This window comes from Mobula birostris, chromosome 9, assembly GCF_030028105.1.
Source record: "Mobula birostris isolate sMobBir1 chromosome 9, sMobBir1.hap1, whole genome shotgun sequence".
Classification (NCBI taxonomy): domain Eukaryota; kingdom Metazoa; phylum Chordata; class Chondrichthyes; order Myliobatiformes; family Myliobatidae; genus Mobula; species Mobula birostris.
In genome coordinates, this window is record NC_092378.1 from 53,338,543 (window position 1) to 53,351,855 (window position 13,313).

At 45.7% G+C, this 13,313-nt stretch overlaps 1 protein-coding gene across 1 annotated transcript in view; it reads left to right on the top strand.

Annotated features, from left to right (window-relative positions):
• Positions 1–13,313, top strand: part of LOC140202409 (aldo-keto reductase family 1 member D1-like) — a 63,520-nt gene that overhangs the window by 19,675 nt on the left and 30,532 nt on the right. The window contains exon 4 of the mRNA XM_072267282.1: positions 2,173–2,289. Coding sequence (XP_072123383.1) covers positions 2,173–2,289 — 117 coding nt within the window. The remainder of the gene's footprint in view (positions 1–2,172; positions 2,290–13,313) is intronic.

The window sequence follows — 13,313 nt, forward strand, 5'->3', positions numbered from 1 at the left end:
AGAATAGAAATAAAACACTTAATTTATTCTTGTGGAACATCCCATACTAATGGAGTAGGAATTCTTATGGATGAAAACATGGCAAAAAGTGTTTTTAGGACATTGGGCAATATCAGAAAGAGTGCTTCTTGTTAGATTCAGAGGACAACCACTTGATTTAGCAATTATACAGGTATATGCACCAACAATAGATGGAACAAATGAGGACATAGATAAATTCTATGAAGAGCTTGAACAAGCAAAGAATGGATGCAAATCTCAAGATATTGTTATTGTCATGGGAGATCTAAATGCTAAAGTAGGACAAGGTGCTGATGGAAATACCATAGGAAAATTTGGACGAGGGGAAAGAAATGAAAGAGGTGAGAAATGGGTAGAATGGTGCAAGTTGAATAATCAGGTCACTATGAATACCTACTTTAAGAACCATTCAAGACACTTGTGGACCTGGAAGAGTCCAGGTGATAACACCAGAAATCAAATTGACTTTATTACTATAAACCAAAGATTTAGAAGCTCAGTGACTCAATGCAAAACATATCCAGGTGCAGACTGTGATAGTGACCATAACCCAGTAATATGTCATGTAAAAGTAAAACTTAAAAAACTAAAGAAGCGAAAACCTGAACAATCCCTTGACTACTCGCAATTAATTAAAGAAGAAAACTTAAGACAAAAATTTACAACTGAAGTAAGGAATAGATTTCAAAGTCTAGAAATAGAATCTGTTGAAGATGATAGCAATCATGTAGAAATGAAGTTTAACTCTCTGAAGGATGCCTTAGTAGAATCAGCAAAGTCAGTGATTCCTAAAAAAGGAAAAAGCACAAAGAATAAATGGATGACAGATGAAATCAAAAATCTAATTGAAGAAAGGAGACAGAAGAAAGCAAATCCTATAGAATATAAGTCCTTAGATAAAAAAGTTAAAAGCTTATGTCAGAAGGCCAAAGAAGAATGGTTAAACCAGGAACGTGAGCAAATAGAAAGAATCCCTGTTACTGATCCAAAAAGGTTACATCAACAAATCAAGAATATCACTGGTAAAAAGCTCCTCTGTTCTTCAGATGGATGTTTGAAAGCAAAAGATGATACCATTATCATGGAAAAAGATGAGATTATGAACAGGTGGACTGAGTATGTTCAGGAATTGTTTGAAGACAATCGAGGCGAAACACCAGAAATTAAGAAGAACATTGAAGGTCCAAATATTTTAAAATCTGAAGTTCATAATGCAATGAATAAGATGAAGAAAGGAAAGGCAGCAGGTCCTGATGAATTAGGAATAGAACAAATTATTACCCTTGAAGATTATGTCCCAACCTAAGAGTCTTTTAAATGTCCCTAATGTATCTGTCTCTACCACCACCCCTGGTGGTGCATTTCACACACTCAGCACTCTGCATCTCCCCAAAACTTTCCTCCACTCACCTTAAACTGATTTCCTCTGGTATTGGCAATTGCAGTCCTAGAGAGGAGGTGCTGGCTATCCAATATCTATGTTTCTCATAATCTTAATACAACTCCATCATCCTCCTTCACTCCAAAGAAAAATGCCCTAGCTTGTTCAGCCTCTCCTCATAAGATATGTTCTCTAATGCAGGTAGCATCCTGGTAAAAAAAAAAATACATCTAAGCAACACGTTCAAAATGCTGGAGGAGCTTAGCAGGCTAGGCAGCATCTATGGGAAAGAATAAACAGTTTACATTTCGGGCTGAGTTGGCTCATTAGATCCACCTCTTTGAATATTCCTGGTCTGAAGTATCGATTTCCAGCAGCGTGTCAGCTTATTAGCTTATGAATCAAACATGACTCTGTGACTCAAAAAAGTCAACAGTTGAATTTCAGGTCATGAAGGGTGTCATCCTGAAGGGTCAACCCTATATTTCTCTCCACATTTGCTGCCTGACCTGTTGAGTTCCTTCAGCCGTTTGTATGTTGCACCAGATTCCGGTACCTGCAGTCTCTCAGTTTTCTGTGATTCAGACATTGTACATTTACCATGTGCATGTTCCCCCTTCTCCCACAACACAGGAGCCCATACAGCCTTTAGGCTCGTCCTGAGATTCAGCCATGAACACAGCTACAGCATATATGCATAATGAAGATAAGAAATCCTGGATAAGCTGATTCAGATTGCTTTTCTAATATCAAGCTTGTCTAACTTACAGCTTTGGAACACATTCCATCCCCCAGAGTTGGTAAGGCCTGCCCTGGAAAAGTCTCTGAGACTCCTGAAGTTTGATTACATTGACCTGTACATTATTGAGCTGCCGCTAGCCTTTAAGGTGAGATCTTGAAATCTATAGTGCTGTCTAAAGAAGTTGCTTTTTCATCTTCCTCTTCAGATCTCTGTCCGCTTGTCGCTGGCTGTCTTTATCAGCTTCAGACTGAGTCAGGTTTACTTATCACATATATGTCAAAACATACGGTGAAATGCATCATTAGTGCTAACACCCAATACTCATAGTGATGTGCTGGTGCAGCCCACAAGTGTTGCCACATCTTCTGGCACCAACTTGGTATGCCCATCAATGCTCAGCAGAACAGAGCACACAACAAGCAACAAAACAACAACAACCTCCCTCCCACCCACACACGTGGACAGCCCTCCAGGTCTTCAGTCTGCAGTCTTTAGCCATCAGGCAATGATTTCCAGACTTTCAAGCCTTGATCCTCAACATTGACCCCTAGGCTAGCCGACAACAGAATCGCAAATTCCAGGCTCGATCTCCAAGTATGCCAACTAACCGACCCACATCACCTCATGCGTCCTGCTCGCAAGGGCATGCGCCAGTCTGGGACAGCCCACAGATGTCTTCTGCCCCATGTCCACCACACTGGCCTTCACCTAAATATTCCTTCTTCACATGAAAGCATAGGTTGTGAAGCTCGCACTGGACCTTAAATGTGCCCTCAGCTGCGATTCCGCCCCCCCCCCCATTTCTACAGTGCTGCTCCATGGGACATTGCGACTGGACGGAGTCCATGGATTCAGCAAAGGTGGGTTTTAGTGTAAAATATTAGATTAGATTAGATTATGAGGACACTCAATTCTCGTTTATTGTCATTTAGAAATGCATGCATTAAGAAATGATACTATGTTCCTCCAGTATGATATCACAGAAACACAGGACAGACCAAGACTAAAACTGACAAAAACCACATAGTTATAACATATAGTTACAACAGTGCAAAGCAATACTGTAATTTGATAAAGAACAGACCATTGTCATGGTAAAAAAAAGTCCCGATAGCCCATCATCTCACACAGGCGGTAGAGGGGAGAAACTCTCCCTGCCATGAACCTCCAGCGCCGCAAACTTGTCAATGCAGCACCCTGGAAGCACCCGACCACAGCTGACTCTGAGTCCATCCGAAAACTTCAAGCCTCCGGCACCAAGCACCGAGAACCATCTCTGCCGAGCGCTTCAACCCCGCCCCAGCTGCCGAGCAACAAGCAAAGCCGAGGACTCGGGACCTTCCCCTCCGGAGATTCTGGATCACACAGTAGCAGTGGCAGCGAAACAGGCATTTCAGAAGTTTCACCAGATGTTCCTCCGTGCTCTCACGTCTGTCTCCATCAAATCAGGATTGTGCACGGCACCTTACTTGACAGATAACAGATATTCATCACCGGAGTGGCCGCTGCGCGCTGTGTCGCGCCGCCATCTTCTTTATGTGGCATATTCAAAATTGAACGACTGAGTTGGTCACACAACCTACAAGATTAGTGTCAATGGCTGTTTCATGGTTAGCACACTCCATTTTGTACAGCTCCACAACTAACTCTTGAACTGAGGAATAACATACCTGGATTTCAAAGGGTGTTTACATATACTCATAAGACAATTTTCTCCGTAAGTCAGAAAATACACAGAATTACTTGATAAAATTATACAATCAGCATCAAAATCAGGTTTACTATCACTGACAAGAGAAAATCTGCAGGTGCTGGAAATCCAAGCAATGCACATAAAATGCTAGAGGAGCTTAGCAGGTCAGGCAGCATCAGTGGGAAAGGGAAAACAGTTGACTATACTCTTTTCCATGCTGTGTACATACATCTACTGATGCCTCTGGACACATTTTCAGTGATGTTCCTGGAATCATCGAGTGTTTCGGGTCTTTCAACATCATACACCCTCCTCCAGGTGACCCAGCCGGGGCTGATCAGACCCCATCTTGTGTCCAGATGGCTAGCTACTTATGACTCCATGGCTTCCCTCTTTTGAGCCACAGCCATCTTGAGGCCCTCTCTGCTGCATTGGTGGTACTGCGGATGGCCCTCCTCTTCCTCTCTCCCTCGATGCCCAAGATGCTGAAGGCTCTGGCTAAGGAATGGGCTGCGAATTCCCTACATCCAACCTCCACTGGGAGACACCTCACTCTCCATCCAGCCTGCTGATGCTTGCTGACCAGTCCTTAAAGGCCTCTGCCAAGCGATCTTCCCATGGGACTGTCAGCTCCAGCAGCACCACTTGCTTAGTAGACTCAGACACAAGGACAATGTCTGGTCGCAGGGTGGTGGCTGCGATATGGCTGGGGAACTTCAGCTGTCGTTTGAGGTCCACCAACAGCTGCCAGTCCCTTGCAGACGTCAGGATACCTGACCTTTTGGCGCGTATTGGCTGCTCCCCAGTTCTGACAAAGGCGATGGTCTGCTTGGAGGGTCGGGACCGCTTTGCCCACTCAACACCTGCACTGATGGCTTCAGCGATGGTCTTCAGGACCTGGTCATGCCTCCATTGGTACTGTCTCTCACCAATTGCCCTTGCACAGCCGCTGAAGATGTGCTCCAGGGTTCCTCACTTGGAGCACAGTGGGTACGCACATGACTCTGCCTTGCCCCATGTGTGCAGGTTTGATGGGCTTGGAAGCACATCGTACACTGCCTGGATGAGAAATTCGATGTGGTGTGGTTCGGCTTTCCAAAGATCAGCCCAGGTCACTTTCCTCTCAACCACATTCTCCCATCTTGTCCAAGCTCCCTGTTGCTTCATTCCCACCGCCTTGCAGGCTCTCGTCTCCTCCACTACTGCCCTCACCTCCTCCTGAACTAGACAACGCCTTTCCTTCCCTCTGATGTCCATTTCGGGAGTTGGAAAGGATCCTAGCCCAGCTCAGCCTCGTGTGACCACTCCCACCAGCCTCCTGTGACGCAGTCTTGCCTCTGCCTCCTGAACAGCTTCCTCTGCCCTCCACTTCCTACCAGTACTTACTTGGATCCCTGCTCCAGCCACCTTCGGGTCACTTGAGTCCCTATACTGTAGCACTTCTCTGGCTCTTGTTACCTTGAGTTCTTCCTCCAAGGATTTGAAGGGCAGTTGCAGTTTGTTGTGGTGTTCATAGAATGCTTACTGAGTTCCTCCGGCACGTACGCGTGAAATTTGTTGTTTTATGGCAATAGTACATTGCAATACGTAAAAAATACTATAAGTTACAGTAAAAAATACATTTTAAAAACTAGTGCAAAATGGGAGCAAGTTAGTAAGGTAGTGTGCATAGGTTCATGGACCATTCAGAAATCAAAGCTCAAAATAAAATTTATTATCAGAGTACATGCATGTCACCATATACAATCCTGAGATTCTTTTACTGTGGGCATACTTAGCAAATCTGCAGAACAAATGTACAAACCCCAATTCCAGAAAAGTTGGGATATTTTCCAAAATGCAATAAAAACAAAAATCTGTGATATGTTAATTCACGTGAACCTTTATTTAACTGACAAAAGTACAAAGAAAAGATTTTCAATAGTTTTACTGACCAACTTAATTGTATTTTGTAAACATACACAAATTTAGAATTTAGAGAGGAGTTTCAGAGCCCATCCAGCTAAACCGGGAACGAGGTTGAATCAATTTAAATGCTGTACCGATTTGGAGAGGTGGAGTACAGCTGCAGCCATGGGCTGGGCAGTGAGGTCTAGACCCGTTGCATATCACTGCGGCAGGGCCCAGGTCCTAGTGCGGGGTATGACGCAGTGTTCGGACAATTTATGTTACATCATTTCACTGACTGTTCTATTTATTATAAGTTATTATAAATTACTATGATTGCACATTTAGGTGGAGACCTAATGTAAAGATTTTTACTCCTCATGTATGTGAAGGATGTAAGAAACAAAGTCAATTCAATTTAAATGCCGACCCAGATAAACTAAAAGGGCAGGATGTAGGGACAGGAGGTAAGGGTTGCACTGCTTCTGATCATCTTCTGCAATGTTTATTTCTCACTCCATGACATTGAGGCCGTGATTCTGCTCCAGCTGCTATGCGCTTTGTGCTTGTGAGCTTTGCGGCAATTTTCCCTGCCAGGTGATGAACTAAGACTGAGGCTATAGGCCCACTCCAGCTGGTCAGGCTCTGGGTCTATGCACTCAATCTGGTTCGGAATGCTGTTGCTTGTTTTTATTGTTTGCATGATTTGTGTTTTTTTTCCTCTTTCTCTGTACAGTGGGTGTTGGTCTTTTTTTAGATTGGGTTCTTTCGGGTTCCTTGCTTTGTGGCTGCCTGTAAGCAGGCAAATCTCAAGGTTGTATAATTTATAGATTGTATAATTTATATAAATCTACCTTAAGTTCTTTGAAAGGCTATGGACACCGTGGCCACCCAGAACTTCCTGTTCTCTATCACAGAGGTGTTAGACAACAGCAAGAGGAAGAGCCTCCAGCCCTGGATTGGCTGATTCATTGACTCGAATAAAACTAGCAGATGTGACGGCTTACTGGCTGAGTTGTACTTGGCTCCAAAATGGACTTTGGGGACCTAATCAAGAATTGGATCCAACTGCTCTACACATACATCTGTAGCGCAATCCAAATCAATGGGTGGAAACGGATAGCTTCCCCATCAAATCTAGAGTCAGGCAGGGTTGCCCACTCTCCCTGTTTTGCTTGTGTGCTGCATAGGACCCTTTACCAAAGCCATCAGGAAGGACAAAAGCATATGAGGGATGATGTTGTCAGGCAACGGAGGAACGCCAGTCCTCCCTGTACATGAACAATGCCACTGTCTACTGCTCAGATCTGAGGTCAATTTGAGTTGGCATCAAGGGCCAGAGTTAACCGCACGGAGAGTGAGGCCATGATCGTCGGCAGCTGGGAATCTGAAGTGTGCAACTAGAATTGGCTAGAGTGGACTGGGAAGGTAAAACATAAATTGGGACTGCGGGAAGGCACTCCCTGTCAATGACTGGGTAGAAGCTGGTCATCAGGTGTGAGGTGATCTCAGGGTAGTTGTACTTGGTGCAGGTATGGGCCCATCCCCTGCTTCTCCAGCTTGAGAATCACCAGAACTGTCTTCAGGCTCACCTGAGGATCTAAGAATGGAGCAGGTCACACAGGCCACACTAATCCCTGGAGAACGGCAGCAAAAACGTACCCAATACTGCCATAGACCTTTGTGTGTGGTTGCATCAGGCTGTGTATGGAACTTAAATACGTAGAAAACAAGTACTACCACATACCAAGGTGCTATCTGTCCCCAGTGTTGCAAAGGATGGGTCTGGCCTAATTGCCGCACAACATCCCAGTCAGCTGGTCGTTGCCACACTATCTGTCCTTCGTGGAAAAGTTCTTCCAGTCCAACACCTTTAACCACAAGTCCATCAAGCAGTGGTCAGCACAGCACGTTTTGCAGACACTTCAGAAGAAGGACTTGATGGAAACAGTAGGGCAATTCCCTGATCAGACTGTCCAAACCATCTGGCAGAATGCCTCATCACCAGACCCCACTAACAGGAACCAAGACCTTGCCTGGCTGGCAGTGTTGACCATTCATCAATGAAGCTAGTTATGAAACTCACTACGCAACACCTAATTAATCAAAGCTCGCACCTTACTGTCTCTGCGCAGACGGCGAAGTAACTATGTTAACCCTGGGCCAACAATTTAGAACATGACTTCTACTGTTCCTCTGTACCAATACACACTCAGACCACTATTCCAATTTATAACACCAAAATAGGGGATCTCCTATTGGCCAGACAATCGATCCTTCTTCTCCCAGCCCCTGGTGTGGGGTTCTTCCTTGAGATGGTGAATTTCTGAAGTTATCACTACCTTGTATCTGAAAACCTCTGTTTTGATATTCATTGCTTACCATTTCAAATGTTGCATTTTAGTGTTATTGGCTAAGGGTCATCTGACTGACCTTTAACGCCTTCTTATTGGCTCTGGTCCAAACCAGATTCCATTTATTGCCCTTCTTCTGCAAATGACAACTGATAGCTAGTAATTTATGCTCTTTGTTTTAAATCAGTTATAAAGCCAGTAACTAGTTTGAATCAATCAGGGCAGACACAGATCCCAACAGTCACAAACCTGATGTTATATCCAACCAAAAACCTGATGTTATATCCAACCAAAGAACACCTCACAAATAACTTCTTATTTGGAAATAATCTCTAGTCCATCAGATTTCCTTGAGCATCATTGTGTCTACTTTAAAACACCAAAAGCCAAGCAACTCTGATTCACAAAATGGAGGATGTAGAGCAGCTGTACAAAATGGCAGCCTCCATTCCTTTGACCCCATGAACAAAGAATTGGTTTGTCTGCTTCTACTGTCCTTGATCCATTTGAGTTTGACTTCTTCTTCCATATTTTAATTCTTCCATGGCCAACTGCGGTGAGAGAGGTCTCCCTGTAAGCCCAGAGCATCACTCTCACCATGCGCTGTCCACGGGATAACAGCAGTGGGGAACTGACCTCACCTCGTTGCGGACTGTGAATCTATGAGGACAGTGTGGAGAAAGATGTAAGGGCCGAGCAGTTGAGTGACAGAGGACTCTCTCATCCACGAGCTGTTTCATTGGAGACAAACATCAAGTGCTGCTGGCACATCATCAACTTAGTGAAAGACGCATTTGGTCTGCATGAAAGTTGTTGGTCAGCCAGGATATCGAGATGTCCATGGAGGAATGCTGCCAACTGGCACAATCCAAGTTGCAGCAGTATCTGTATGTGTGTGTGTATACATGTAACTGAGTGTGCAGTGTGTGTCCATGTACCTGTGTATATATACAGATTAGGGGTGTGTGTGTGTGTGTGTGTGTATGTGGATTTATGAACATTTGGAGAGGCATAATATGATTAGGAGTAGTCAGCATGGCTTTGTCAAAGGCAAGTCATGCCTGATTGAATTTTTTGAGGATGCGATTAAACACATTGATGAAGGTAGAGCAGTAAATGTAGTGTTTATGGATTTCAGCAAGGCACTTGATAAGGTACCCCATGCAAGGCTTATTGAGAAAGTAAGGAGGTATGGGATCCATGGGGTCCTTGCTTTGTGGATCCAGAATTGGCTTGCCCACAGAAGGCAAAGAGTGGTTGTAGATGGGTCATATTCTACATGGAGGTCGGTGACCAGTGGTGTGCCTCAGGGATCTGTTCTGGGTCCCCTTCTCTTTGTGGTTTTTATAAATGACCTGGATGAGGAAGTGGAGGGATCGGTTAGTAAATTTGCTGATGACACAAAGGTTGGGGGTGTTGTGCATAGTGTGGAGTGCTGTCAGAGGTTACAGTTGGACAGTGATAGGGTGCAAAACTGGGCTGAGAAGTGGCAGATGGAGTTCACCCCAGATAAGTATGAGGTGGTACTGTCACAGTCTGGTCCATGGACTCTGGACTTTGGGTCTTCCGGCTGTCCCTTGTTTCAGTTGGGCTTAATCATAGGCACCTGATGCTCGTCTTGGGGCTGGGAATATAAGTGACCCTGGGTTCAAGTGTGGTTGCTGGTTCATCTCGTCAGTATCCCATCCTCGCCTCTGTTGGGCAAGTCAGGCCATCTTTCCCATTACTCTGCAATGGATCTGTCCCTTCCTATTCTTGCCTCCATGGGGTAAGTCAGGCCTCCTTTGTGACTGTTCCCTTCCCTTCTCCTTCCTTCTGCAACCTTACCCAGCAACCTTATCAAGTTCTATCACCGGAGTGAGACCGGAGCCTTGCTGTGTCAAGATAAAGAACTGTCTATCATTGAGTTGGAACTGTCACTGTGTCCACACCTGCGCTAGGTAGGTTCGGCCGTTTGCCACTACCTAGTGTTGCGTACCGTCTCTGTGTCCATGCCTTTGCTAGGTAGGTCTGGCCATTTGCCACTACCTAGTGTTGGGAGCTGTCTCGTCATGTTCAGCATTCTGTGTAGAATCCCAGCCCTAAGTTCAGTTCCCAAGGAGGGGTCCCGGCTCTGTGTTCCATGTCCCGGTGTTCCTGTCTCTCAAGTCCAAAGCTTTGTGTTACCGTGCTCTAGACCAAGGCTCTGTGCTCCTATCCTCCCCAAGACCAAGGCTCTGTGTTCTGCATTCCTGTCGTCCCGAGTCCAAGGTTCCGAGATTCCTGTCATTCCAAGTCCAAGGCTCCTGAGTAACAAGTCAAGGTTTGTGTTCTTGTCCTGTCCCTGTGTCCCCTCATCCTGTTCCTGAGTACCAAGTCAAGGTTTGTGTTCTTGTCCTGTCCCTGTGTCCCCTCATCCTGTCCTGTCCCTGTGGCCCCGTCCAGTCCTGGAGTCCGAGCCTGAGTCAAGACCCAGGTTCTGGGTCCTTGTCCAGTCTCTGGCTCGGAGTCCGAACCCAAGCCTCATCATGTCCTCGCCTCAAAGAACCCAAGCCTTGTCATGTCCTCACCTCGAAGAACCCAAGCCTCGTCATGTCCTTGCATTGAAGAACCCAAGCTTCATCATGTCCTCGCCTCAAAGAACCCAGGCCATGTCCAGTCCTGTAGCCACGTCATGTCCTCGCCTAGTTCCAGGGACAAGCCCAAGTCAAGACCCAGGTTCTGGGTCCTTGTCCAGTCTCCAGCTTGGAGTCCAAGCCCAGACTCCTAGTTCCCAGTTCCTTGTTCTGGTCCCGCTTGCCTAGCCAATGCCCTAGCCCTAGTCTGTGTTCTTGTCCCAGCTCTCTAGTCAAGTCCTGTTCCTAGTACTTCAGTGTCTGTGTCTTGCATTATGACAGGAGCATTTTGGTAGGTCAAATATGATGGCAGAATATAGTATTAATGGTAAGACTCTTGGCAGTGTGGAGGATCAGAGGGATCTTGGGGTCCGAGTCCATAGGACACTCAAAGCTGCTGTGCAGGTTGACTGTGTGGTTAAGGTATACGGTGCATTGGCCTTCATCAATCGTGGGATTGAGTTTAGGAGCCAAGAGATAACATTACAGCTAGATAGAAACCTGGTCAGACCCCACTTGGAGTACTGTGCTCAGTTCTGGTCACTTCACTACAGGAAGGATGTGGAAACTATAGAAAGAGTGTAGAGGAGATTTACAAGGATGTTGTCCGGATTGGGGAGCATGTCTTATGAGAACAGGTTGAGTGAACTTGGCCAGTCTTCTTGGAGCAGCGGAGGATAAGAGGTGACCTGATGGACGTTTATAAGTTGATGAGAGGCATTGATCATGTGGATAGTCAGAGGCTTTTTTCCCAGGGCTGAAATAGTTAACAGGAGAAGGCACAGTTTTAAGGTGCTTGGAAGTAAGTACACAGGAGATGTCGGGGGTAAGTTTTTTACGCAGGGATGGTGAGTGTGTGGAATGGGCTGCCGGTCGACTGTGGTGGAGGGAGATATGATAGGGTCTTTTAAGAGACTCCTGGAGAGGTACATGGAGCTTAGACAAATAGAAGGCTATGGGTAACAGACAGACAGACATACTTTATTGATCCTGAGGGAAATTGGGTTTCATAACAGTTGCACCAACCAGGAATAGAGTATAAATATAGCAATATAAAACCATAAATAATTAAATATGTAAATTATGCCAGATGGAAATAAGTCTAGGACCAGCCTATTGGTTCAGGGTGTCTGACTCTCCAAGGGAGGAGTTGTAAAGTTTGATAGCCGCAGGCAGGAATGACTTCCTATGACGCTCAGTATTGCAGCTCGGTGGAATGAGTCTCTGGCTGAATGTACTCCTGTGCCTAACCAGTACGTTATGTGGTGGATGGGTGACATTGTCCAAGATGGCATGCAACTTGAACAGCATCCTCTTTTCAGACACCACCTTCAGAGAGTCCAGTTCCATCCCCACAACATCACTGGCCTTACGAATGAGTTTGTTGATTCTGTTGGTGTCTGCTACCCTCAGCCTGCTGCCCCAACACACAACAGCAAACATGATAGCACTGGCCACCACAGACTCATAGAACGTTCTCTGCATCGTCCGGCAGATGTTAAAGGACCTCAGTCTCCTCAGGAAATAGAGACGGCTCCGACTCTTCTTGTAGACAGCCTCAGTGTTCTTTGACCAGTCCAGTTTATTGTCAATTCATATCCCCAGGTATTTGTAGTCCTCCACCATGTCCACACTGACCCCCTGGATGGAAACAGGGGTCACCGGTACCTTAGCACTCCTCAGGTCTACCACCAGCTCCTTAGTCTTTTTCACATTAAGCTGCAGATAATTCTGCTCACATCATGTGACAAAGTTTCCCACCGTAGCCCTGGGTGATTTCTAAGGTAGGGACATGTTCAGCGCCTCCTTGTGGGCTGAAGGGCCTGTATTGTGCTGTAGGTTTTCTATGTTTCTATGAAACAGCTAAAAGCCTGACACTCTATGTAGCTATTCCTGCCCTTGAGCCATTAATCTGTGTGATGGCCACAACATCATAGCTCCAAGTACTGATCTATGCTCTAAGCTCATCCGCTTAATTCATGATACTCCTTGCATTAAAATAGACATATCTCAAACCATCAGTCTGAGCACATTCCTTTTCTATCACCTGCCCATCCTCCTTCTCACACTGCCTACAAATTTTCTCTGTTTGTGAGCCAACTGCCCCTTCCTCCGTCTCTCCATTTCGGTTCCCACCCCCCAGCAATTCTAGTTTATAGTCTCCCCAATAGCCTTAGCAAACCTCCCTGCCATGATATTGGTCCCCCTCGGATTCAAGTGCAACCCGTCCTTTTTGTACAGGTCACGCCTGCCCCAGAAGAGGTCCCAATGATCCAGAAATCTGAATCCCTTCCTCCTGCTCCAATCACTCAGCCATGCATTTATCCTCCTCCTCATTCTATTCCTATACTCACTATCACGTGGCACAGGCAGTAATCCCAAGATTACCACCTTTGAGGTCCTGCTTCTCAACTTCCTTCCTAACTCCCTGTAGTCTGCTTTCAGGACCTCCTCCCTATTCCTGCCTATGTCGTTGGTACCAATATGTACCACGACCTCTGGCTGTTCACCTTCTCATTTCAAGATATCGTAGATGCAATCAGAAACATCTCAGACCCTGGCACCCAGGAGGCAAACTACCATCCATGTTTCTTTCCTACATCCACAGAATCGCCTGTCTGTCCCCCTAACTATAGAGTTG